Source organism: Hyalella azteca, unplaced genomic scaffold (genome assembly GCF_000764305.2).
Source record: "Hyalella azteca isolate HAZT.00-mixed unplaced genomic scaffold, Hazt_2.0.2 contig13303, whole genome shotgun sequence".
Taxonomy (NCBI): Eukaryota; Metazoa; Arthropoda; class Malacostraca; order Amphipoda; family Hyalellidae; genus Hyalella; species Hyalella azteca.
In genome coordinates, this window is record NW_025943231.1 from 43,533 (window position 1) to 71,520 (window position 27,988).

Sequence of the window (27,988 nt, forward strand, 5' to 3'; positions counted from 1 at the left end):
TAGTGGGGCCCTCCTGCTGCAGGTGGGGACTAGTGGGGCCCTCCTGCTGCAGGTGGGGACTAGTGGGGCCCTCCTGCTGCAGGTGGGGACTAGTGGGGCCCTGCTGCTGCAGGTGGGGACTAGTGGGGCCCTCGTTCTGCAGGTGATGCATTCTTGCTGTGGTGGGTGACGGTTTCCTCCGTCAATGGAAATTTATCATAAAATAACTAATTTTACTCCCCCAACTCCCCCGTAACACAACTCCCCCGTGACACAACTCCCCCGTGACACAGTACGTCATCTCGCGGGTGACGGGTGGGTTGCGGCGCCGCACGATGGGTGTGACGGACGAGCGGGTGAGGCGGGTGGGTGAACTGCTCACCTCCATCAGACTCATCAAGCTCTACGCCTGGGAGACCTGCTTCGCCACCGCCATCACCGGTGGGTGAACTGGGGCCCTGTGGGTGAATTTGGGCCCTGTGGGTGAATTGGAGTCTTGTGGGTGAATGGGGGTACTGTGGGTGAATTGTGGTCGTGTGGGTGAATTGGGGTCCTGTGGGTGAACTGGGGTCCTGTGGGTGAACTGGGGTCCTGTGGGTGAATTGGGGTCCTGTTGGTGAATTGGGGTCCTGTGGGTGAATAGGGGTCCTGTGGGTGAATAGAGGTCCTGTGGGTGAACTGGGTCCTGTGGGTGAATTGGGGTCCTGTGGGTGAAATGGAGTCCTGTGGGTGAATTGGGGCCCTGTGGGTGAATTGGGGTCCTGTGGGTGAATTGGGATCCTGTGGGTGAACTGGGGTCCTGTGGGTGAATTGGGGTCATCCGAGTTAATTAAGGCCCTGTGGGGGAACTGGGCCCTCTGGCCATTTGTGGCCGTAATGACAAGTATGGGCCATTCGTCAATTGGCACCCTTTGGTCCTTTGTGGCCTTATTGACACTTGTAAGCCCTCTGGGTACATATGGCCCCACTTGGGATACATGGGCCTCGTGGGCATATTTTGAGGCCGTGGGCACATTTGGGCCCTCGACCTGGGCGTGCATGAGCCGAAATGCTCTCTTGGCATATTTGGGCCTCGGTGCCGGGAACTGGCGCTGCTGTAACCCCATAACCCCAGCGGCAGGAGCGGGCGCTGCTGGAGCGCTGCGCGTACCTGCAGAGCCTGGGCCTGGCGATGGCGCCCACCGTCCCCGTCATCGCCGCCATCGTCACCTTCGTCGCCCACATCGCTGCTGGCAACAACCTCACCCCCGCCCAGGTGATGTGGGGGGACGGCATCATGTGCGGGATGTGGGGGTATGAGGGATGTGGGTGATGTGGGGTATGAGTGATGTGGGTGATGCTGGAAGCGGCCATCTCGACAATATTGCGCGACGTTTCCCGCCTTCTCAGTCATTTATCCGGCTATTGTTGTTACAGTGTTATTACTGCCTTCAAATGGACCACTTGATGCCCTCAGTTAAGACACTTGATGCCCTCAGGTCACTTGATGCCCTTAGTTGGGCAACATGATGCCCTTAGTTGGGCCAGCTGATGCCCTCAGTTGGGCCACTTGATGCCCTCAGTTAGGCCAGCTGATGCCCTCAGTTGGGCCACTTGATGCCCTCAGTTAGGCCAGCTGATGCCCTCAGTTGGGCCACTTGATGCCCTCAGTTGGGCCAGCTGATGCCCTCAGTTAAGCCAGCTGATGCCCTCAGTTGGGCCACTTGATGCCCTCAGTTAGGCCAGCTGATGCCCTCAGTTAGGCCAGCTGATGCCCTCAGTTGGGCAACTTGATACCCTCAGCTGGGCAACTTGATGCCCTCAGTTGGGCCAGCTGATGCCCTCAGTTAGGCCTCTTGATGCCCTCAGTTAGGCCAACTGATGCCCTCAGTTAGGCCAACTGATGCCCTCAGTTAGGCCAGCTGATGCCCTCAGTTAGGCCAGCTGATGCCCTCAGTTAGGCCAACTGATGCACGATGCTTGCTTCCCGCCGCTGGTAGGGTACAGAGGCAGACGATCAGAGATTGGGTAATTCTTTTTACACGCGCAAAATTATCGCGCACATTCGCAAAATCGGCGCGTAAAATTGCGAAATTAGCGTGCGTTCGGACTCGCGTAATGCGTGTGATTCCGAGGACTGCATGTGTAGTACGCACGCAGTAATGCACGCAATAAGAGCTATACATCTACACGCACTGTGCGTGTAGCCACGCAATAAGAGCTGTACACGCACTGTGCGTGTAGCCACGCAATAAGAGCTGTACACGCACTGTGCGTGTAGTCACGCAATAAGAGCTGTTCATGCACTGTGCGTGTAGCCACGCAATGATAGCTGTACACGCCCCAGGCCACGTCCGTGATGGGGCTCATAGGGCTGGTCCACTTCGGGCTGGACTGCGTCACGTTCTGCGTCCATCATCTGAGGGAGGGGCAGGTGTCCTTAGGGCGGCTGCAGGTAACCCTCTGGGGCTCATTATGACCCCATATGATCCTCAGGACCCTATTTAACCCTCACGACCCTATTTAACCCTCACGACCACCCCAATGAACTCAGTTACCTCCCCATTGATCTCATTTTTATATTTTTCTTGTATAAAAAATACTCGATTCATTTCGAAATTTGGATTTACTTTGGCCTTATTAACTCAATATTTGTCTTTGAATTAGTTTATCCATTTGGCTCAATTCTTTCTTACGATTCACTTGTCCTTTTGATCCAATTTTGTCCCTTCGACTCATTTTTGCCCTTTCATGCAATTCGACATTTTTAGCAGGGTTGGCGATTTTTTTGATTTTTTTAAAAAAATCAAAAAAATAAAAAATCAATGATTTTTTATTTTTTCATGACTTTTTTTTAATTATTTGATTTTTTTTATTTTTTCAGCTTTTTTGTCTTTTTTGAGGTGTTATTTTTAATGTTGCAATTAGCCTACTAACAATAACAGTATATGGATCATAATGGATGGCTAAAAAGGGCACTTATTGCCTCCAATAATGGCCAACAGGCCAATGTGGTGTTTACCACTTAGGGATTTTCTGGTAAACAATTATTGATAAGTCTATTCATTAGCTTTGTAAAGTTTGTATGGAGCAAGGTAATGAGCTAAATATTGACCATTTGACTGGCTTCAATATACAAAAACACTTCAGGAATGCAGATCTTCTAAACATTGAAGAGTCACATAACAGATAGGTAGCTGATTGCACAGTGCACAGCACTATCAATAGATCTACCGGTACTAGTTTTATGTCCTATAAATCTACCAGACTCTACCTTCTATACACACCAACTAGTAGTGACTGAGTGACTGACTGCACTGTTCCCACTTAATTCAGACCAATAAACCAATAGTAAATATAAACTGAACGATAACCAAACAAACCTCATACAACTTGAAACGAGACTTAAGTTATGAGAAAAGCTAACACTGTTTGAAATAAACATGTGCACAATTCAAATATTTTATATCCATTCACTGCATTTAATTATTTTATATATAGTCTTATAATTGTAATTGTTTTGTTTCTAGTTTTAAATTCACATATTTAAAGATTTAAATTAAATATTTTAATTAAAATACTTGTATTAGGGTTGAAAATCTTTTTAATTGCCTAAAAGGTCAATACAATCTCAACCTCTCAGTATACAGGGTGGAGCAGAACCGATTGAGCAGTTTTGAGGTAAAATAAAAGAGTAATGGAGGTACATAAAGAAGAAAGTTTATTCTCCTAGAGGTTAGCATAACATACCATTTAGAATACTTATGTTTTGAAAACAATATCTGGAAGATGGGGGCTGTTAGCTGCAACACACTGTTGGAGTCGTTCTCAGAGGAGGGAGTAACCTTAACAGTGAATTTCGATTGCTATGCTGCAATGTTGCAAAATTTCTTTCAGCCCATGATGGAAAACATTGTTGAAAATGAAGCATTGAGAGACGTGTGGTTCCAGCAGGATGGTGCTACAGCTCACACAGCTCGAATGTCACTCAATGTTTAGAAACACATGTTTCCCGTAGGTCTGGTGTCTCTGAGGGGTGATTTACAGTGGCCTGCGAGGTCACCTGATTTGAGCATTTGCGATTTCTTTCTTTGTGGACATCTAAAAGAAAGGGTATTCAGAAGTCGCCCTCACACCCTGCCACAGCTAAAGGAACGGATTATTGCAGCAGAGGTTATGGCCATACCTCGCCATATGTGTGAACGTGCTGTAGAAAACTTCCGAGAACGACTCCAACAGTGTGATGCAGCTAACAAACCCCATCTTCCTGCTATTGTTTTCAAAACATAAGTATTTTAAATGGTATGTTATGCTAATCATGAGGAAAATAAACTTTCTTCTTTATGTACCTCCATTACTCTTTTATTTCGCCTCAAAACTGTTCAATCAGTTCTGCCCCACCCTGTTAATAAGCTAGCTAACACATTTAAATTGTATATTGTAATCAATATATAACAAATAGTCAAATAGTTAGACTACTTATAGCCTTATAAGAATTAGCTAAGCTACTAGCTATGTACAATGTACCGTATTGCACTCTTGATGCCTCTGTACCAAAAGCATTCCATTTATTGGAACCTAATACACACTAAAGGCAACAAGTTTATATACCAATTTGTCATTCATAGTACATTTATACTAAACCATGAATAACAATACCTCAATATAAATTAAAGACTGCCACTCAAAATTTTTAAATATATGAAAAAATAAAAAAAATCATGATTTTTTTATTAAAAAAATCAAGTGATTTAATCACATGATTTAATCATTTTGATTTAATCATTGCCAACCCTGATTTTTAGGGAATTTTCTCTTAGATGCTATTCATATATTCAAAGTTTTTACCGTCAAAAGTTAAATTTATGGCGAAAAAATCTCTTTGTGACTCACTTATGACCAACAAAGAAATAGGTTCAGAAAATAACGTATCAAGAAACGGGTTCACAAAATTGCGATTTAATCAATGTGTTCAGAGAATGACGAAGCTTGATATGAGTTAAGAAAATGTTTCGGCAAATCTAAGTTTTGGGGTCATCAATAGGGTTAAATAGGGTCGATTGGGTTGGCCAATTTACAGCTTCTTCGATAACGGCGCTGTCTTTCGTTGAATCTAAACCAGTGATTGTGAATTTGTTAGCTGCGCTCTCGTCTAAACTAATGATTGGCCGCTCGATATCGAGCTAAACTATGATTGAACGTTCTCTTCTAACCAGTAAATCGTACTCTTTAATTAAAGCTGCGTTGTTGCGCGCTTATTTAATGGTTTTTAATGGCAACCAATTACTTCTGCCAATGAGTTTTCTCGTGACAACAATTGCTTTCCCTATTGGAGGTCTATCATTGGCAAATTTAAACGCAGTGCTTGGCTCAGTCTTAAGCTATTTGAAAATCGCTTTTTCCTTTCTGCCGTCGATCTAATACTTGAATTAATCAGCGATTGGATGTAATTGCTATTGCTGCACTTTAACTAATCATGCAAGCAATGAGTGTAAATCTCAGTGATGTTTTTAATCATGCAAGCAACGAGTATGAATCTCAATGATGTTATTAATCATGCAAGCAATGAATGTAAAATAATCGTCATGTTATTAATCATGCAAGCAATTAGTGTAAATTTTATTGGTGTTATTAATCATGCAAGCAATGAGTGTAAATCTCAGTTATGTTATTAATCATGCAAGCAATTAGTGTAAATTTTAATGATGTTATTAATCATGCAAGCAATGAGTGTAAATCCTGTCTCTTATACNTGATGAATGATGAACTTGTGATACTGATGAATGATGAACTTGTGATGCTGATGAATGATGAACTTGTGATACTGATGAATGATGAACTTGTGATACTGAAGAACGTATGTCTCAGCGTATCCCACAACCAAGTTGTGTGTCTCAGTGTACGTCAGTGTGCATCCTATCAGGATACATTTGTGTCAGTGTAGTGTGGTTGTTTTAGGCCTTCTCAGTGTGGTCGATGCTGCGCAGCATCGGCTACACCGTCTTCATACTACCGCACAGTATACGCAGTATACGGGATTGGGACATTTCAAGGTCCAGGATACAGGTAAACCCGACTACACTGACGCAGTGTATTGTATCATAACTTCCTGGGCTCGCTGGTATACTGGTATACTGTCTATGTACACTGACGCAGTGTACTGTACCATACCTTTCCGGGGCTCTCTGGTATACTGACTAGGTACACTGACGCAGTGTACTGCACCATATCTTTCCGGGGCTCTCTGGTATACTGGTATACTGATTAGGTACACTGACGCAGTGTACTGCACCATACCTTCCTGGCTCGCTGGTATACTGATTAGGTACACTGACGCAGTGTACTGCACCATACCTTTCTGGGGCTCTCTGGTTTACTGACTACACTGACGCAGTGTAGGGCGTCCTACGTCAGCACTAGCGCTTGACGTGGGGGCTCCAAAAAGTTTATGGAAAATAGACACAACATAAAATTATATGAAAATAGTATGATGCACCAGAACAATCCTGTATTACTGTATTACAACGGGTTCTCGCATTAACTTTTAAATAAATGTTTCAAACGCGGTGCGCTGCTTTAAAAGCAACAACCGTTCATGCAACATGGCATCTAGTGAAATCGAGGCGAAGTCAAACATCAAATTCATAGTGAAGCTTTCTAAAACCTATTGGTGACCAAACTCCTGACTTAGCACCCACTGGTAACCCAACACATGCCTCAACGCCTGCTGGTGTGGTGACCCAACATTCGCCCCAACGCCTGCTGGTGACCAATCACCTTACCTAACACCTGCTGGTGACCCAACATCGGCCCCAACGCCTGCTGGTGACCAATCACCTTACCTAACACCTTTTAGTAACCCAACTCCTGACCTAACACTGGCAGACATACAGCGCACTATCGCTGCTGCTGGTGCAGCTGCGGGTTGCTGCCAACATCCTGGAGGTGGCGTGCCGCGCCATCACCGAGGGCAGGGAGACCGTCGCCCGCATCCAGGTGACCCAGGGGCACTGCACGCTGTGCCATGTGCCGGGTGCTGTGCGCCGTGTGCTATGGACACTGTACCGTGTATTGTGCCCCGAGTACTGCATCGAAAACTGCGCTGAGCACTGCGCCCTTTCCCCTGCACAGCGCACCGTGCCCTATCCGCTCCCAAGAAATTGCACCGGTACTGCATGCACCATTACCGCGCATGATACGCATGTCGCTACATGATCAAACTTGCTCAATTTATACTTCTTTTGGTACTCTCGTTGTTGTCAGCCACGACCGTACGTCATCTTATGACCTTATGATAAGTTTGGACGTCGTCGTTCACGGTCACGTTGATGCGCTGCATTCGTCGTCCACTGTTTCCAAGCCTTTGATATGCAGGTCGGTCCGCCCTCGGGTCCCAGAGTTAACGTGAAAGTGTTCCGTGCTTCTTCCCTCTTTTGAGCTGATGCAAAATACTGTTGCTTGCCGATTTCCCAGGGTGGTGGCCCACAACCGGACAATAGCGGATCGTGCTCAAAAATGCGTCAATTCGTCACTTGAATGTCGCAACGATGAACTCTGTTCTTTCGTCAAGGCGTTGAAAAGCCTCGGTCCTGCCACGGAAGTAGGTCCCACTCAAAGAGTCTGAACTATGGCGGAGAATTGGGAGCTTGAGGGCTCTGAAGACTAATCATTGGCGCTGCTTCACTCGTTCGGAATGTTCGTCAGATCCACCCCTTCTATATTCTCCCTCTTGTAACTATTGCCTCGATGTGGTTATCGAACGTTGCTACGATACTCATTTACAATCCGAGATCGTTAAAAAGTTTATTCTCTTAATTTCCGTACCCTCCGATGCCAAGTAGCGATTCAGCATCCCTGCCTCTATGCCAACTCTGTGTCTCATCACTTCGAACTAGGTGCCGTTAAATTGCATATTCACAAAGCACAAGAAAAAATCTACAAAACCTATCTATTCTCAATCTTAAGTGGATATAAGAGCTAATACCTGAATTCATACTGGGCCTCTGTTTAAAAATATTCTAAAAAAATAATAGGATTCTAAATACGCAGAGTCGCTGTCAAATATAGGAACATTGCACTGCTCAGCGCGAGCGCGCACAGCCAAATAAGGATAGTGCGATAGAAACTGCCCAGTCCTACAACTCCATTCCTTATGCTCTGTGACCCTAGAATAAAGATTGCGCTACATCATTCCAGGTTCCAAAGTCATGCATATCGTGCCAGCAATATTTGATCAACTTGGGTCGATTGCACATGAACAAGGAGAATACCTTTGTATCTACAGAAAGAACAAATTTTTAAATTGTTTACTAACAATACATAAAGATTAACATCTGGAAAGTATTTCATGAACAGGACTTTTAATTCTTTTGTCACAGCGGCGGACGTAGATTGTCGACAAGTCATCCTGTAACCTCTCGCATTCTAGGCCATCTGTGATCTTCATCAGCACTCTTGTATCGTCCGCAAATGACGATGTAGATGCGTGGGTAAGTTTTGAGTCAATGTCGGCAATGTGGATGAGGAAGAGGATCAGTCCAAGCACCGCACTCCGTTTCTCACCCTCGCTTCTCTCAATTTCGGATCACAGACGATCGTTCGTCATTGCAGACCGTACGTCACCGCTGACTTTACGTTACCGCTGACCGTATACTTCATCGCCGACCGTACGTCATTACTGAACGTACGTCACCGCTGACCGTACGTCACCGCTGACTGTGCGTCATCGCCGACCGTACGTCATAGCTGAACGAAAACGTCACCGTTAAGTTAATAACTGTCTCAACGGTGACAAAAAAATGGGCGACAATAATTCGGCCGCAATTATAAACGGAGTCTTAATACCAATCGGATTTAGGGACTGACGTGCAGCCTTGGCTGCGACCGACGTGCGTCGTCGTCGTTTTCGTTACTCGCGGGTCGTTTTCTGTTACGTTCTTTACGTTCCATTTACATTGATGAACGGTCAGTAATGCACTGGTACCTTCATGATGTTACTTTATGTTGATACATTACTCTACGCTACGTCAATTTACGTTACTTAATGTTACGATACATTACTTGATTTAAGTTTAATTTTCACAGTGTCGCGTCTGGTCCTGAATGCTGCGTTGTGTATGATATGTTGTGGGTTTATTTGATATATGTTGAAAATGACGCATGATACGCACGTAAATTTTGATACGCATGTCTTGGGTGAGGGAATTTCAACAAGCATGCCTTTTGATGCGTAAATTGTAATGCGCATGCCTTTGCTACGTAGAGATGTACAGTGTGTATACTAGGAATACCTTCGTTGGATTTATAAACCTCCTCGTCTGTATACTCTATTCGTCGTCACTACTTAAGTTCGCAAATCTTTAATATATGTTAAAATATCCACTAAATGTTGAATATCCGCTAAATGTTGAATATCCGCTAAATGATAAATGTCCACTGAATGTTAAATATCCACTAAATGTTGAATATCCGCTAAATGTTGAATATCCGCTAAATGTTGAATATCAGCTAAATGATAAATGTCCACTGAATGTTAAATATCCACAATATGTAAATATCCACTAAATGGTAAATATCAACCAAATGTTATATATCAAGTAAATGTTAAATATAAACTAAATGTTAAAATATTAACGTTTTCACACGAAGATATTAGCAATAAATTCGACTTGGGTCATCATAGATGGTGGTACAACGAAAATAGTTTGGTATCATTCGCTCGAGATACTCCAGTACCAAAATACTCCCGCCTCAAAAGCGGCGTTTTTATTGAACCATAAATGTTCATAGCTGCATTTTTTTATAATTTATTCATTGTTCTTATGCGTATTTGATAAAAATGTGAATGCCATCCATAAAAATATGCAGGCAAATGATCTAACGTTCAAATGAATTGATAAAAAATTGTAAGCGATTGATCAGAATATGAATGGAAATGATAAGAATGCGGAGTCAATTTATAAGAAATTCAAATAGATTAATAAGAATGTGGAAGTATTTGATAATAAAGTTGAAGGCAATTGATAAGAATGTGGAGACAGTTATTAAGATGTTAAACGTAATTGATAATAATAAGGTGAAATCAAACGATAAGAATGTGTTAAGTTGAAGATTATTTTTAAGGAATTGAGGCAAATGATTAGGATTTGAAGGTAATTTATAAAAAGGTGAAGGCAATTAATATTAAATCTAATAAGAAGTTGAGTCAATTGATAGAAAGTTCAAGGCATTTGATTACAAGTTGAGGGAATTAATAATAAGTCTGATAAAAATATAAACGCGATGGATTAGAGGTCTAAAAAGAAGTAAAAGACACCTGATAAAAAGTTGAAAGTAATTGATAAGAATGTGAAGGCAACTGGTAAGACGTTAAAGCAATTGATAAAAATGGAAATATGAAGACCACTGATAAGAATATCAAGGCCACTGATAATAGTATTAAGGCTAGTAGTATACCGAGTATATCATTCAATGCCGAGTATACCATTCAATGGAGAATAAAAATTACAACCCGTTTATATCTCGAAAAAAGTGTAAAGGTCGCAGACTTGATGAAAAATAGTATTCAAAGTTACATGAAATTTCCTTTCTTTATAACTCTTTTAATACAAAGTCTACGTACGTTTTGTTCCGGGCAAATAAAAATAAATAGCTGTGTAAAAATGGAAAAATCCATATCGCCATTACATTTACGAGTGGAGTAAAGTTCATCCTAATTTGTGAAGAAACTCATAGGGAAGAGCCGAGCCTGTGCGTAGCCTCGCGGTTCTCAATCAGATGCTTAAGGCCGCTGATAAGAGTATGAAAGTCACTGATTATATCAGGGCCATTGATAAGAATATCAGGGCCACTGATAAGCGAACGAATGCGAGTGAAGAGAACATTAAGGACACTAATATCACCATGAAAATTTTTCCAATATAAACGAAAAAATGTAGGCAACTGATAAGAATGTAAATGCAACTGATAAGAATATGAAGGCAACAGATAATATTGTGAAGGCAACTGATAAGAATATGTAGGCAACAGATAAGATTGCGAAGGCAACTGATATAAGAATGTGAAGGCAACTGATAAGAATATGTAGGCAACTGATAAGAATATGCAGGCCACTGATAAGAATATGAAAGCAACAGATGAGAATATGTAGGCAACTGATAAGATTGTGAAGCCAACTGATAAGAATATGTAGGCAACAGATAAGATTGCGAAGGCAACTGATATAAGAATGTGAAGGCAACTGATGAGAATATGTAGGCAACTGATAAGAATATGTAGGCCACTGATAAGATTGTGAAGGCTACTGATAAGAATATGAAGGCAACTGATAAGAATATTAAGGCAACTGATAAGAATATGAAGGCAACTGATAAGAATATGAAGGCAACTGATAAGAATATGAAGGCAACTGATAAGAATATGAAGGCAACTGATAAGAATATGAAGGCAACTTATAAGAATATTAAGGCAACTGATAACATTGTGAAGGCAACTGATAAGAATATGAAGGCATTTGATGAGAATATTAAGGCAACGGATAAGAATATGAAGGCAACAGATAAGAATATGTAGGCAACAAATAAGAATGTGAAGGCAACTGATAAGAATGTGAAGGTAACTGATAAGAATATATAGGCAACTGATACGAATATGTAGGCAACAGATAAGAATATGAAGGCAACAGATATGAATGTGAAGACAACTGATAAAAATGTGAAGACAACTGATAAGAATGTGAAGGCAACTGATAAGAATATGAAGGCAACTGATAAGAATATGAAGGCAACAGATAAGAATGTGAAGGCAACTGATAAGAATATGAAGGCAACAGATAAAAATGTGAAGGCAACTGATAGCAAGTCTGCCACCAGGCGATGCCTGTGCTGGCGATGCTGACGCGCTCCGTGCGCGCGTGCCTGAGTCACGTGCGCATCGGCACGTGGGCCCTCGTCGAGGGCCTCGTTGCCCTCGGCAGGATACAGGTAACTCTTGGTATTAGGGGCGGGTTACCCTCGACAGTATACAGGTAACTCTTGGTATACTCTTGGTATTAGGGGCGGGTTACCCTCGGCAGGATACAGGTAACTCTTGGTATTAGGGGCGGGTTAACCTCGACAGGATACAAGTATTCTTGGTATTAGGGGCGGGTTACCTCAACAAGATACAGGTAACTCTTGGTATTCGGTTCGCGTCCTCTCATTAGAAGTTTGGTCGTCCTGCACACGTACAACTTACCCTCTACATTCAATATCATTATCAAATATTAAATTAATAGAATTGCCATACCAATAAAATTTTGTAATTACAATATAATATAGAAAAAAGTATGAGACAAATATAATTCAGCTTTAATAATAAACTGACTGAATAAGATTATAAACGGACCTAAAGACGGCCGCCGATATGCCGCCTATAATAATTGCGACGTCGTGATGAGTGACGTTATTATTCTGCTTGAGTGACGTTAGCTTCTGCTTTTTTACGCTGCTTTTACCGTGATTATTCTTGTGATTTGCCGTCTCTGGTTACGTCTTCTTTGTTCTACTTGTCTAGTCATCTGTACCGTTGCTGGTCCAGTCATCTGTACCGTTGCTGGTCCAGTCATTTGTGTCGTTGCTTGCCCAGTCATTTGTGTCGTTGCTTGCCTAGTCATTTGTGTCGTTGCTTGCCCAGTCATTTGTGTCGTTGCTGGTCCAGTCATTTGTATCGTTGCTGGCCCTGTCATTTGTATCGTTGCTTGCCCAGTCATTTGTATCGTCGCCTGCCCAGTCNTTGCTTGCCCAGTCATTTGTATCGATGCCTGCCCAGTCATCTGCTCCGGCATTTCCGTGTCTCTGTTTCGTAATAATTTTAGTTGTATATTGATTTTCAACCCTAAGCTTGCTTTACTTTTATTCAAATCAATCTGAATCTTTTTCTGCAGCGACATAATAACTTCTTCCTGGTATCTGTTATTCCGTCACTCGCTTGTTTCTTCGTTATCGGCTGCTCCTTCTGATCATCACTTGTATTTTCATTGTTCCTGCATGACCAAGATCTACTGTTGCCCTATCATCCTGTCCCTTCCCATCATCTGTCTCTTCACATCATGTCACTTCTCATCATCTGTCTCTTCTCATCACATCATGTCACTTCTCATCATCTGTCTCTTCTCATCACATCATGTCACTTCTCATCATCTGTCCCTTCTCATCTCCTGTCCCTTCTCATCACCTGTCCCTCCTCATCTCCTGTCCCTTCTCATCTCCTGTTCCTTCTCATCTCCTGTCCCTTCTCATCTCCTGTCCCTTCTCATCTCCTGTCCCTTCTCATCTCCTGTCCCTTCTCATCTCCTGTCCCTCCTCACCACCTGTCCCTCATCACCTTTCATTCCTCACCACAATTCCACATCATGCTTCTTATCCAAACCTACGGGTATAGTTGCGATCGCCTGTCGTCGCCTTATTAATGTAAAAAAATATAATAATATTTTAAATTCATTAAAATTGATAATAATAAGTCAGTTAATATTTATCTCTGCTCGTCGTCTCTGCGGAAAACAAATTCCTGGCTGTGAAAAAATGCTTGATCATTTCATCCCGGGAGGGGGAAATGAGCGGGTGTCGGGAGTGATCGGATAGGGAGGAATAGGTTGGGAAATTAGAGGGTGATAAGAAAAATTATACTGTATTAGGGTAGAATGAATGTACTTTGAATTATCGACATGGTCAGGGCGGCAAGTTAAATTGTGTAACCGGTGTGAACAATCTGATGCCAACGCGGCTACATGGCTTGCGATTTACGTGACCAGAAAACGCTGGCGTCTTAGTATGGTATAGTAGCTTCATGCAGCGTTGAAGAGGAGGCCTGGATAGGCCTGTCGCCGCATCTTGTACTTTTCTTGACTAGTTCAAAGATCTAAAAGACTGGCCTTTTAATCAAGTATTTTCAACGGACGGTAGGTTTAAAATCGTTTCTATACTTTCAGTTGTTCCATAGGGTAGGTACTGTAGGCATTTTAAGACTAAACATATAATGCTCCTGCATGGCCTTGTCAGTCTGTTCTTGAACGCGTTTATACTCGGAGCGAGGAGCGTGTTGCGTATCGCTATGTGTAGAATACGCAGCAATACAATGATATGGAACACGTTTCGTATTACATTGTGTATGAAATACACGGCTAAACAATGAGCGATATGGACACGTCTTGTGTATAGAATACACGGCAATACAATAATACGTTTAGTGTTTCTGAGAACATTTCTTTACTAAATATTAAGATGGATCCAAACGATTGAGAAACCCAGCTGGTAACTAATGTTTAGAATTGTACTTAAAAGTTAGTAATAAGTTGGTAAAATAAATTAAATGACATCTTCAAAAAGAAGCGTTCCTCTAGACGAGTGGCCATGCCAAACTAAAATTACTTTCAAAACCCCATGTGTAAAAAAAATTATTCGTGTTGACAATCTTAAAGTAAGATGTCGATACAACCACCTGCATTACCACAGCTAAATTCCCTTAAACATGTATTTTCGTGTATAGCATGTTCATTGCGAGAACATTCGAAAGGCATTTGTACCTTCACACAACTCCATTCATCGTGCATGTTGGATACACTCGTGATAGTTTACACGTGTATACAGGGTCCGCCATATTTATGGCAACGGATGTTTGCTATATAAAATAAATTGGTTTCTAGGAGACTTTTCTTTCATAGTGAAGCTTAATATCATCAATTCATCTATTATATATTGCAGAAGTCTAAGGTGTCTAAATTCACTATTACTTATGGCAGTAGATAGAAATGCAATTGTAACCCTTCATGAAAAGAGCGAGAGTAATTCAGTCATTGCAAAAAAGCTCCAAATTCGTTGTGAAACTGTGTGGAAGGTGGTAAAAAAATCAAGGAAACTGGTGAAACATGCAATCCACCTGGTCAAGGAAGAAAACGAAGTGTCCGAACCAAACAATTGGTCAAAAACACGAGGGAGAAGTTGAGGAGAAACCCTCGTCGCTCAGCTGCAAAATTGACTGCAGAAGCAGGAGTCAGTCAGACATCAATGCGTAGAGTCCTCAAAGATGACCTCAAAAAGATGACCTCAAAACCTCCCCTTACAAGATGCAAACAAGGCATGAACTAACAGACCGTCATGAACGAATGAGGCTCGAAAGATGCCAGCACATTCTGGATCTCATTGAGGATGGCACGCTGCCCAACTTGGTGTTCAGTGACGAGAAAAAATTTGACATTGAATAAAGCGTTAACCGTCAAAATGACAGAGTTTTGAGTCGGGATGGATCTGTGGCAACCAGAACAGCAACACGACGTCAAAATCCCATGCCCGTGATGGTTTGGGCCGCGGTACCGCCACTGGGAGGTCCCCACTCGTTTTTGTCCCCTCGGGAGTGAAATTGAAGTCAGCGATACATTTTGGACATTTTGGAAGCTGTGTTGTTACCTTAGGCCCGTAAACACTTCAACGGCTCACCATGAAGTTTTCAACAAGACTCTGCCCCATCACATGGCTCAAACATGACCCAAAACTGGATTCGGGGTCACATCATAGCGTTCATTAGCAAAAATGAATGACCCTCAAGAAGCCCTGATTTGAATCCTCTCGACTTTTCTGTGTGGGCTATTATAGAGAGTAGGGTCTGCAGAACACCTCATGATTCTTTGGATAGTTTGAAGTCTAAATTGACACGAGAATGGGACTTGATCCCTCAATAAATGCTGCGTGTCTCCAGTGAAGCTTTCCCGCGTGGATTGGAGGCCGCCATTAAAAATCAGTGTGGTCATATTGAATGAATATATCTGAGAATTGTTTAGGTAATTCTTGGCTACTAGCTCATCCAATAAAAAAAACAATGCACCTGTTTGTTTCATTGAGAAATAACAAAAAAACATGTGTTGCCATAAATATGGCGGACCCTGTAGGTTATACGTGTAAACATCTACGTTGCATGCATGTGTTCGGACATCGTACTTTGTGGTGCTTTTGATTCAAATTTTGATCAAATAATTTTATTTTAAACTAAATTAGCTGGTACTCTATTTTTTTGTTCTTATCGGTGGTATTTCTGATGTTCGCTTCACTGTTCATATTAATAAAAGTTTTTTTATTTAATCCCATAGTTTGTCTATGTTAATATACATTAATACTTTTTCCATTAGAAACAAAAAATATCATCCAAGTTTTTCCCGTTTTTCTATTCGCTAAAATCTTGCATTTATCTGTTCTTTTCATGTTCTGTTTTTGGCTGTGCTTTTATCGGTTATCTTTACCCGCATGATGTAGAATGATTGTAGCTTTTTATTTATACATCATTATTTATCTGAACCTATTTACTGTTTGTTGGTCTCCTACTGCTCCTATGGACCATGTCAGTGATATTTGATGTGAAGAGATAGACGATAACTGATATACGATTGATATGATGTGTCCATGAATATGTATTTTTTGTATAGGTAATTTCAAATGCTATAAATCACCCACGACAATCATACACAGTCATACACGACTATCATACACAACAATCATCCATGACAATCATACGCGACAATCATACGCGACAATCATACACGACAATCATACGCGACAATCATACCCGACAATCATACACGACAATCATACGCGGCAATCATACGCGACAATCATACACGATAATCATGCGCGACAATCATACGCGACAATCATACACGACAATCATACACAACAATCATACACAACAATCATACGCGACAATCATACACGACAATCTCAACTCCCGTTCATGTTAATAATTGATATTTCACGTCATGTATACATTCATTATATCGATAATTTCTGAATACCTTTAATCCTGCTGGATAATCTCGCTCATTACGTACACTAAGCAGACCCCCTCCCTCTCTCCCTCCTGCAGAGCGTCCTGCAGCTGCAGGAGCGGCAGGCGTACGTCACCGGCGCTCCTGCAGAAGGCGCTGCAGTCGCGCTCAGGCGCGCCTCCTTCGCCTGGCCGCCCCTGCACAAGCCCGTGCAGTCCAGGTGAGCGGCAGACCATCAGGCTGCTAATCATGTAGCAAAATCATGTTTCAAATCACGTTGCCAATCATGCTGCTGATCATGTTGTCAATCAGGCTGCTCGTCATGTTGTCAATCATGCTGCTAATCATGTTGTCAATCATGCTGCTAATCATGTTGCCAATCATGCTGCTAATCATGTTGTCAATCAGGCTGCTCGTCATGTTGTCAATCATGCTGCTAATCATGTTTCAAATCATGTTGCCAATCATGCAGCTAATCATGTTGCAAAATCATGTTTCAAATCACGTTGCCAATCATGCTGCTAATCATGTTGTCAATCATGCTGCTAATCATGTTGCCAATCAGGCTGCTCGTCATGTTGTCAATCATGCTGCTAATCATGTTTCAAATCATGTTGCCAATCATGCAGCTAATCTTGTTGCAAAATCATGTTTCAAATCACGTTGCCAATCATGCTGCTAATCATGTTGTCAATCATGCTGCTAATCATGTTGCCAATCAGGCTGCTAATCATGTTGCTAATCATGTTGCTAATCATGTTTCAAATCATGTTGCCAATCATGCAGCCAATCATGCTGCTCGTCATTCATCCAATCATTTATCCAGCTACAGCCAATCTTACATCCAGTTGCAGTCGATATCCACATAAAAAAACTTTACCTGTGCGGAGGTAGCCATAGTCTATAGACCGCCTGCATGTTCACCGGAAAATTTCAACAAAACCCTTAAGGAAATAGAGACCATGCATGGTGGCTGAACTGGGTGACCCAGCCCCCAGCCTGATAATTGGTGGGGACTTCAATCTCCCACGAATCCGTTGGACAAGCCCTGGCGGCTTAGAGGTCGATGACCGCGACACAAGTCAAGAAGCCCAACTAGTGAAGTTTGCTGCGGAACACTTGCTCAGTCAGACGGTACGGTCGCCGACAAGAGAACACAATATTCTCGATCTCTTCTTTACTAATAATGAAAGAATGGTGGTTGACGTCCGCGTTGAAGACACCTCACTGTCTGACCATCGCTTAGTGATGGTGGAAACGACAATTGGAATTGAAACCCTGCCCAGGTCTATACCCCAAGAGGGACTGGCAGGACTTAACTTTCACAATCGAAGAACGGATTGGGGGCAAGTTGGAATGAAATTGACGAAATAGATTGGAGAGCGGAGTTTCACGAGATGAATGCTGAGGAAATCTACACAAAACTGTGTGAGAAACTAGCACAGTTATGTGTGCGTCATACCCCGAGAAAAACTGGCCCCAAAGTTCGCAGCATTCCGGGAGACCGACGAATCCTCAATAAGATAAACGGACTGGCTCCCAACTTTGAGAGTGAGACATCCAGAATTATAACTAAAGGAGAGGGAGGCTATGCAGAATTCCCCCATTTAATAACCGAGCCGCGGCCAGAGTACAGACTCTTCGTGAGGGATCACTGTCCGTGGTAGGACCGAGGCTCTTTAATGCCTTGCCAAAAGCGCTGAGAGGAGGGGAGTTCACCCTTGCAACATTCAAGAGACGACTGGACAAGTGGTTGAGAAAGATCCCAGACTGTCCAGTAATGGGAAACTACCATCAGCAAGTGACAAGCAACAGCATCTTGCATCAGCTGGCCCAAAGGAGGGCAAATAGACGGAACACTGCCAACGTTACATCCGGGACCCGAGGGCGGGGTGATCTGCCTAGCGACGACTCGGAGACGGAGGACGGCGAAGGCGGAGCATCAGCGTGACCGGGGACTAGGAAGTCCCGAACTCATCATAAGGTCAATCTTTCGTCCACCAACTGCCAATCATGCATCCAGTAGCAGCAAATCATGCATCCAGTAGCAGTCAATCGTGTATTTACGAATCCCTCCCAAAGTCCACTCTCCCCTCACGCAGTCTCACGCTTCGCTTCATACACCTTGTCTCACCCATCATCCTTTGCCCCTCGCTACTCCCCTTACCTATTCACCCTCGTCCTTCCACACCCCCAGTAAGGCCGGCAGGGCGCTGTCGCCCGCCCACAAGATGCTGCTGGACGCCCGCGGCGCCGCCCAGCCTCTGCTCTGCGACATCAGCCTCTCCGTCGCCAAGGTCAGCCGTCTTATTACCCTCTTGATGCCCTCTAATTATCTTGTTATGGTGCCCTTATTACCTACCCTCTTGCTACCCTCCAATTATCTTATCTTGCTTCCCTCATTATCCTCTTGCTACCCTCTAATTATTTTGTCTTGCTTCCCTCATTACCCTCTTGCTACCCTCTAATTATTTTGTCTTGCTTCCCTTATTACCCTCTTGCTACCCTCTAATTATTTTGTCTTGCTTCCCTTATTACTCTCTTGATACCCTCCAATTGTCTTGCTTATTTCATTACCCTCGTTCTACCCTCCAATTATCTTGTCTTGCTTCCCTCATTACTCTCTTCCTACATTCCAATTATCTTCTTTTGCTCCCCTCATTACCCTCGTGATCCTCACTCTAACTTTATTTACGACAGTTATCGCATTATTAACTAGTATTTCAGACCCAAATAAGCCAGCCAACATTCCTGGAATAATTACATCCGCTGTACAGGGATGCAGGCATGGAAGCGGCGAGCTATCAACACTTTCAGTGACTGGATGTGTTGATGTTGCGGGTGTTGATGTGAATGTGTTGATATTGTATCTGTTGATATTGTATCTCTTAATTCTACATATATTTGTTGATATTGTATGGTATATATTGATATTGCATCTGTTTATATGGTATATCTTTACAGTTCTTCTGTTGATAGTTTACCTGTTGATGTCGTATCTGTTGATATTTTATCCGTTGAATTTTGTCCCCCAGGGGGAGCTGGTGGGGGTGTGCGGGGGTGTAGGGAGTGGCAAGTCATCCCTCCTTCATGCCATCCTGGGGCGCATGACACTCCTGGGGTACGACGACCTCTCTGTGGGGGGTCTTGACGATGCCCCAGCCTCAGGGGAAGAGGAATTCGATTCAGAAAAATCCCCCGCGTTGGGGAAGAATGACGGAATTCCCCATCAGCCGGGGACCGTGGCCGTTCAGGGGGACATCGCGTACGTGGGGCAACAGGCGTGGATCCTAAACGCCTCCGTCAGGGATAATATCCTCTTCGGGGAGCCTTTCGATCCCCTCAAGTGAGTCGTATGATCCCCTCAAGTGAGTCGTATGATCCCCTCAAGTGAGTCGTACGATCCCCTCAAGTGAGTCGTATGATCCCCTCAAGTGAGTCGTATCATGGGAAATCCTTGTTCAAATTTCCTCTAGTACATGCTTATTTGTTAATTAATTTCGCCGCTAGAAATATTCTCGTAATACCCACGCTTAAATTTTTTTTAAACAAATATCGCCGCTCAAACATCCTCCATTTGTATCCACGCTGATCTTTTTTTTAACGACCGAGTCCTGCCGCATTTTGTATCCAAATATCCTTTAAAATTTTCACCCACGATATTTTTTATATATATTTCCCGATATTTGTATCCAAATATCTTAACATTTTTACGATATTTTTTTATATATTTTTCCCGATATTTGTATCCAAATATCTTTTAAAATTTTCACCCACGATATTTTTTAAATACATTTTTCCCGATATTTGTATCCAAATATCTTTTAAAATTTTCACCCACGATATTTTATTTTTTTATATATTTCTCCCGATATTTGTATCCAATTATCTCTCCAATTTTTCACCATCTCACCAACTAGATACTACCGCGTGGTGTACGCGTGTAGCCTGACCCAGGACCTGGACGCTCTGCCTGCTGGGGACCTGACGGAGGTGGGGGAGCGCGGCGTCAACCTCTCCGGGGGGCAGAAGCAGCGCCTCTCCCTCGCCCGGGCGCTCTACTCCAGCAGGAGTGTCTACCTACTCGATGACCCACTCAGCGCCGTCGATGTCCAGGTCATGATAATGCACTTAGGACACTCAGAAAAATGATCCAAGTCTTGATAATGCGCTTTGTATACTCAGAAAAATGACCCAGGTCTTGATAATGCACATAGTGCACTCAGAAAAATAACCCAGGTCTTGCTAATGCACTTAGTGCACTCAGAAAAATAACCCAGGTCTTGCAACAAACCTGCACTGCGTACACTTCCCTGCGCTCGATCTATTGTTTTTCTCACATATGTTTGTTCTTCAGTATTGATAGGTCGATCTGTTTTATATTAGGAATTATTATCATGTACAATATTCCTCGAATAATGCCTGTTGCTTCAGAAGCAATGAGCTCTTGAACCGTTTCTTTTTTCTAGTGACTTGAAGAAGGTCCCATTAGTAACTGGTTTATATTGGAGTATTGTGGTTGTAGTCTCGGCTTCATTATGCAAAGTTGAAGCATAGGGTTGAAAAAAATTCTTCTATCCTGATGCTAAGTTATCCATTTTCTTTGTCGAAGCTAATGATTAACGAAGCCTAAGGCGTCAGAATATGCCGGTGTTTAAAATTCCCACGACGCTTCAGGTGGGCTGGCACATATTCAGGTGGGCCATTAAGACAGGCCTTAAGAAGGCCACGGTCATCCTGGTCACCCACCAGCTGCAGTACCTGCCTGAGTGTGACCGCGTGGTGCTGCTGCAGGGAGGACGCATCATAGAACAGGGGCCTCATGCGCAGCTCATGCGCGACGATGGTGAATACGCAGCCCTCTACACCAGTCACCAAAACGCCACAAACCCCCAAAACACCACCAACTTTCAAAACACCTCCAACCACCAGAACACCACCGACCCCCAAAACACCACCAACCCTCAAAACACCTCCAACCCCCAAAACATTACCAACGACCAGAACACCACCGACCCCCAAAACAAAACCAACCCTCAAAACACCACCAACCTCGCGAACTGCAAGACCCCCATCTCCAGGACCAGAAGTTCTTCCGCCGGTCACGTGAAGGCCCTCGACCGCTCCTACACCGACGTGTCCTTTGAAAGCTGGCGCCGTAAACGCACCGTCTCGAGCGCCTCTACGGGTAGCGCTGCCTATGGGGGAAACGTGGCCATCGGGGGACCTGTTATGGAGGAAGAGGATGGCCTTGTCGCTTCCCTCTATAGTGACTCCGGTAATCTTGTTGACCATGACTCACGACCCTCTTCATTCTCTGGGGACCGTCGGGCCAGTTCCATGTCAGGGCCAAAGGACCCAAAAGTAATCCCTGGCGGGGCCATCACGACCGAGGAGCGCGTGCAGAGCGGCAGTGTACAGCGGTCAACCTTCTTTGCGTACATCAACGCTGCTGGGGGCATGTGCGTGGCCGCTGCTGTGGTCCTAAGCTTCGGTGTTAACGTCGGCACGACTGCCTTCAGTTCGTGGTGGCTGTCCCACTGGCTTGCGGCTGGCAGCGGTGCTAACATTAGTCACGTTGAAAACATCGGTCACGTTGATAACATCACTGATAATGTGGGATACAACAGCACCGGCCTCAGCAACAGCACATGGGATATCAACAGCAACAACACGAGTCCTGTTGGCATCAACGTGACATTCGATAGCAGCAACAACATCGCAGACAACCCACACCTCAACTTCTACCTGAGCGTCTACGGCAGCACCGTGATCTTCATCCTAGCGACGTCGCTGCTGCGTGGAGTGATCTTCATGAAGACCAGCATCCACGCGTCCACGCGCCTTCACGACCAAGTCCTCAACGTCGTCTTCCGAAGTCCCTTAACCTTTTTCGACACGACTCCCGTGGGTCGCATCCTAAACATTTTCTCAAGGGACATGGACGAAGTGGATGTTCGACTACCTATGAGCCTGGAGATGTTCCTGCAGAACATTTGGTTGGTCAGCTGTTCGCTGCTGCTTGTATGCCTCGTCTTCTGGCAGTTCCTGCCAATGTTAGTGATCCTCGCCATCATCTTCATGGTCATCAGAAACATCTTTAGAATCGGCATAAGGGACTTCAAACGCCTTGAGAACGTCTCCCGGTCCCCGCTCTACAGCCACGTTAGTACGACACTTTCAGGACTTGACACCATCCACGCCTACGGTAAACAGGACCTCTTCTCTAACAAGTTCTACTACCTCTTCGATGAAAGTTCGACGGCTTTTTACCTTTTCAACTGCGCCATGCGGTGGCTGGCAATAAGACTGGACATGTTGGCCCTCGGGGTGACCACATGCACCGCTATTCTCACTGTCCTCCTGCGTGGGCAAGTGGCGGCTGCGTTCGCGGGTCTTGCACTGGCTTACTCCTCCCAGCTCTCCGGTATATTCCAGTACACTGTACGACTCAGCACAGAAACCGAGGCCAGATTCACTTCAGTTGAAAGAATTCAGTCTTACATAGAAACCCTTGAGAGTGAAGGGCAGCACTCGGAGGTGATACCTCCGGCGACGTGGCCCACCCACGGCCGCATCTGCTTCAGGAACGTGGCCATGCGCTACCGCCACAACACGCCCCTCGTCTTCAGGGACCTCTCCTTCGACGTGCATGAGGCTGAAAAAATTGGTGAGTTTTAATGAAGTTCTCTGAAACTTTTTTGTTCAGAACATTTTTTGTTATATTGTATTATGTCGTAAGTAGAACCGAGATTAAAACTAAAATGCAGCAACAAATATATCAAGTGCATATTTTCTGGACAGTATCAATAGACTCATAAATTCTTTCGCTCCTTGGCTATTTTTTCATAAACGAATAGTAACTAAATTATGTAACTATTATTTAATTTACGGCCGACACGAAGCTGGTCACCGAAAGTTTCTTGCGCTCATGTCTGACACGACGAGTCTATTTCTAATTCTTTGCTTTAACAATAGGTAAATGCCCTCCACTTTTGCACCCTGCACTTCACAGTTAAGAGAAACGTTCTTGCACCCCGCAGTCGCCCTTTTAATGCAGTCTATACAGTTAACAACATATGTAATATAACGGTAGCTCCGCCAGGCCGTTACATACGAATGGCATTGACTAAAATCGAGCTAGCCGTTGTCTATATATCTGATATACAGGGGGTTATATAAAATAGGAGATACACCTGAGAAATCCACATTATATATATCAGTATGGTGTGGGTACCAATTTTGCGGTAATTACAGCCTCAATTATTCAAGGTATTGACTCATACGAATTATGAATTGTTTCCAAAGAAATTTAAACCCATTCATCAGTTAAAACTCCCTCCAGCTCTTTTAAGACAATAGCGGCGGGAATCGACTACTGACTTGCATCTCTAAAATTGATCATAAATGCACGATAATATTCAGGTCTGGTGATTGTGGTGGCAAAATGAACTTTATTTAGAATGTTCTTCGTGCGACTTTTTAGCAATTCCTGTTGAACGATGCGCGTTCCTCTTCGGAAACAGTGCTTGAACCATTACATGAACTTGGTCCTCCAAAATTCCTAAATAGTTACGGATGTTAATTCTTCCATAAAGAGAAATCATCGGTCCGCCGTATTTCCAAGAAATAGCACCCAGATAATCACAGATCCCCGACATGTTTTACGGTTGGGAGGAGGCAGTCGGGATTAAGGACTCTCCAAGCTTAAACTCGGCCAGATGTTGGAAATGTGGTAAAGACGATTTAGTCAGAGGAAATCACATTATAGCACCCTTGTGTGTTAATTATGTCACCATTGTGTTAATTGCTCCGCCCTTGTGTTAATTATGGCGCCCTTGTGTTGATTGCGCCGCCCTTCTGTTAATTGTGGTACCCTTGTAATGATTGCGCCGTCCTTGTGTTAATATGGCGCCCTTGTGCTGATTGCGCCGCCCTTGTGTTAATTATGGCGCCCCTTGCAGGCGTGGTGGGGCGCACGGGGTCAGGCAAGTCCTCGCTGGCGGTGTGCCTCTTCCGGCTGGTGGAGCTCAGCGCGGGCGTCGTGCGCATCGACGGCGCTGACATCTCGAAGCTGTCGCTGCCGCACCTGCGCTCCCGCCTCTCCGTCATCCCGCAGGATCCCGTCCTCTTCAGCGGCACCGTCAGGTGAGACGTCCAGCACCCGTCCTCTTCAGCGGCACCGTCAGGTGAGGCGTCCAGCACCCGTCCTCTTCAGCGGCACCGGCAGGTGAGGCGTCCAGCACCCGTTCTCTGCAGCGGCACCGTCAGGTGAGGCGTCCAGCACCCGTCCTCTTCAGCGGCACCGTCAGGTGAGACGTTTCTCCTGATCGTATTTAACCCTTCGTTGTAACCTAACTTGATATCAAAGATACGGTTTTACAGCAATACAATGCGGTAATTTCCGTCATGTGAACGGTATTCATTCTTCACCATATGGGTGGACAATGCTTATCAATGAAATTAAAATGCTTATCATACTCTTTGTTCTAGCCATCATCGCCATCATCATCACAATGGTCACGAAATTTCATCAAAAACAATGCTTATCATACTCTTAATATTGTAGCCATCATCATCACAATGATCACAAAATTTCATCAAAAACAATGCTTATCATACTCTTAATTGTGGCCATCATCATCACCATCATCACAATCATCACCATCATAATACATGTTACAGACACAACCTAGACCCGCACGCCCGTCACCCCGACGCGCGCGTGTGGTGGGCGCTGGAGCGCGTGCAGCTGCGGGAGCGCGTCGCTGCGCTGCCCCTGCAGCTCGCTGACGGCGTCGCTGAAGGCGGCGACAACTTCAGTCTGGGGGAGCGACAGCTGCTCTGCCTCGCCAGGGCGCTGCTTAGGGACAGCAAGGTGCTCTACTTATGGTTCCTATCATAGGTTCCTAGCAATACTTATGGTTCCTAGTCCTACCAATACTTATGGTTCCTATCTCTATTTATGATTCCTACCTCTATTTATGATTCCTATCTCTATTTATGGTTCCTACCTCTATTTATGGTTCCTATCAATACTTATGGTTCCTACCAATACTTATGGTTCCTACCTCTATTTATGGTTCATACGGCGACTCATTCATAGTCTTGTCTTCAGGTAGTTAGCCAGGGGCCCTACCACTATTTATTGTCTGACTATGCATCTCCAGTGGCTTAAGATGTTAGGCATAAACGATCTGTTCTTTTATTGCAGCTTTTCGCTCGTTTTGATCATCTTTTTTATGTGTTCTGGCGTTTTGGTTTTCGCTGGTCGCACGTGCTCTCTCGTCTCACGTGCTCTCTCGTCTCACATGCTCTAGTCTCACGTACTCTCTCTATTCTCACGTGCTCTCTCGGCTCACGTGCTCTTGTCTCACGTGCTCTTTCGTCTCACCTGCTCTCTCGTCTCACGTACTCTCGTCTCACGTACTCTCTCGTCTCACGTGCTCTCTCGTCTCACGTGCTCTAGTCTCACGTGCTCTCTCGTCTCACGTGCTCTAGTCTCACGTGCTCTCTCGTCTCACGTGCTCTAGTCTCACGTGCTCTAGTCTCACGTACTCTCTCGTCTCACGTACTCTCTCGTCTCACGTACTCTCTCGTCTCACGTACTCTCTCGTCTCACGTGCTCTCTCGTCTCACGTGCTCTCTCGTCTCACGTGCTCTCTCGTCTCACGTGCTCTCTCGTCTCACGTGCTCTCTCGTCTCACGTGCTCTATTCTCGCGAACTCTATTCTCACGAACTCTCTCGTCTCACGTGCTCTAGTCTCACGTGCTCTCTCGTCTCACGTGCTCTCTCGTCTCACATGCTCTCGTCTCACGTGCTCTCTCGTCTCACAGATCCTGGTGCTGGACGAGGCGACTGCAAGCATTGACACAGAGAGCGACTCGCTGGTGCAGTGCGCACTGCGCACGGCGTTCGCTCACTGCACGCTCATCATCATCGCGCACCGCGTCAACACCATCATGTGGTGCGACCGCATCATGGTCATGGAGGCCGGCACCATCGCGCAGCTTGATTCACCTGCCAACCTCATGCGCGATACTAATGGCATATTCGCGCGCATGTTGCTGCATGCGCATACTGCTGAGCCATGAGTCATGAGGCACTTCTGAGTCATGAGTCACTTCTGAGTCATGAGGCACTTCTGAGTCTTGAGTCACTTCTGAGTCAAGAGTCACTATCCCGTACGGTACAACCATGTATGGTAATGCCATTGCCCCGACTGTGCACCATGCGATGTACAGCAAGTACTAGTACCTATACCATGCACAACTTTTGCTCATATATGTGGCCTCCTGTTGTTGGTAGGAACATTCCTGTTGTTGGTACGTGGCCTCCTGTTGTTGGTACATAGCCTCCTGTTGCTGGTACGTTTGGCCTCCTGTTTCTGGTACGTTTGGCCTCCTGTTGCTGGTACGTTTGGCCTCCTGTTGCTGGTACGTGGCCTCCTGTTGTTGGTACGTAGCCTCCTGCTTCTTGCTCGTGACCTTCTGTTTCTGGTACGTGGCCTCCGCCTCCTGTTGTTGGTACGTAGCCTCCTGTTGCTGGTACGTGGCCTCCTGTTGCTGGTACGCGGCCTCCTGTTGCCGGTACGTGGCCTCCTGTTGCTGGTACGTGGCCTCCTGTTGCTGGTACGCGGCCTCCTGTTGCTGGTACGCGGCCTCCTATGCAATATCTCATGTGATGATTAGGTGCTAATTCTACCATAATTATGCTAGTGAGAGAAGACCGATGTGAAGATTAATGCTCATATTTATTAATTGTTATCTTTATTGCTTTTATTTCTCCTCAAACGGGATGCTGGTAATGTAATTCTATTGTCGTTATTGTTATCGTTAATATTTTTATTATAAGTAGTAGTCTATTATCTTTCGCTATGCATGGGCAGCTCAAGATGTTTCAAAATTAGTTGTATTTACCTCATAAGGTTTGAGATGATGCAGTATTTTCATAACGCCTATACTAATGCTAGTCACAAACCCCTCGGGGAGCATTTTCTTATAGGACGCGTTGTCCAAAAGTTAGCTTATTGTTAACAGGTTAATTTGTTAAAAGTCTGACATAATTTCACTCGCTGTTCAGTTTAGTTTGTTTTTTTTTTTACTCGGTTGACTTCACATGGTTGTTCGGTGTTCCAATCAAGCAGGACTCACGCTTGAACTGTTCTCACTCATCATGCATGAAGCAGGTAATTAGACTTGGTAATTTCTAACGACATTCCTTGGTTGCTGACAGTTCCA

General features: G+C 44.4%; 2 protein-coding genes across 2 annotated transcripts; one reads left to right on the top strand and one right to left on the bottom strand.

Moving 5' to 3' along the window:
• Positions 1–314: 314 nt before the first annotated feature.
• On the top strand, positions 315–27,196 carry LOC108667032 (ATP-binding cassette sub-family C member 5). Its single transcript, XM_047883596.1, has 12 exons — positions 315–420; positions 623–666; positions 1,094–1,234; positions 2,306–2,413; positions 16,846–16,967; positions 18,945–19,044; positions 19,783–20,093; positions 20,668–20,863; positions 21,425–23,417; positions 24,712–24,895; positions 25,433–25,625; positions 26,585–27,196. Exons 1-12 carry the CDS (start codon positions 315–317, stop codon positions 26,840–26,842), a joined length of 3,756 nt encoding a protein of 1,251 aa, XP_047739552.1. The 3' UTR covers positions 26,843–27,196.
• LOC108667033 (calcium-binding and coiled-coil domain-containing protein 2-like) lies at positions 26,999–27,922 on the bottom strand. The gene is made up of 2 exons (XM_018154014.1): positions 27,902–27,922; positions 26,999–27,412 (listed from the first exon to the last, which is right to left on the bottom strand). The coding sequence occupies exons 1-2, from the start codon at positions 27,920–27,922 to the stop codon at positions 26,999–27,001; spliced, it is 435 nt and encodes a 144-aa protein (XP_018009503.1).
• Between the last annotated feature and the right edge of the window lie 66 nt (positions 27,923–27,988).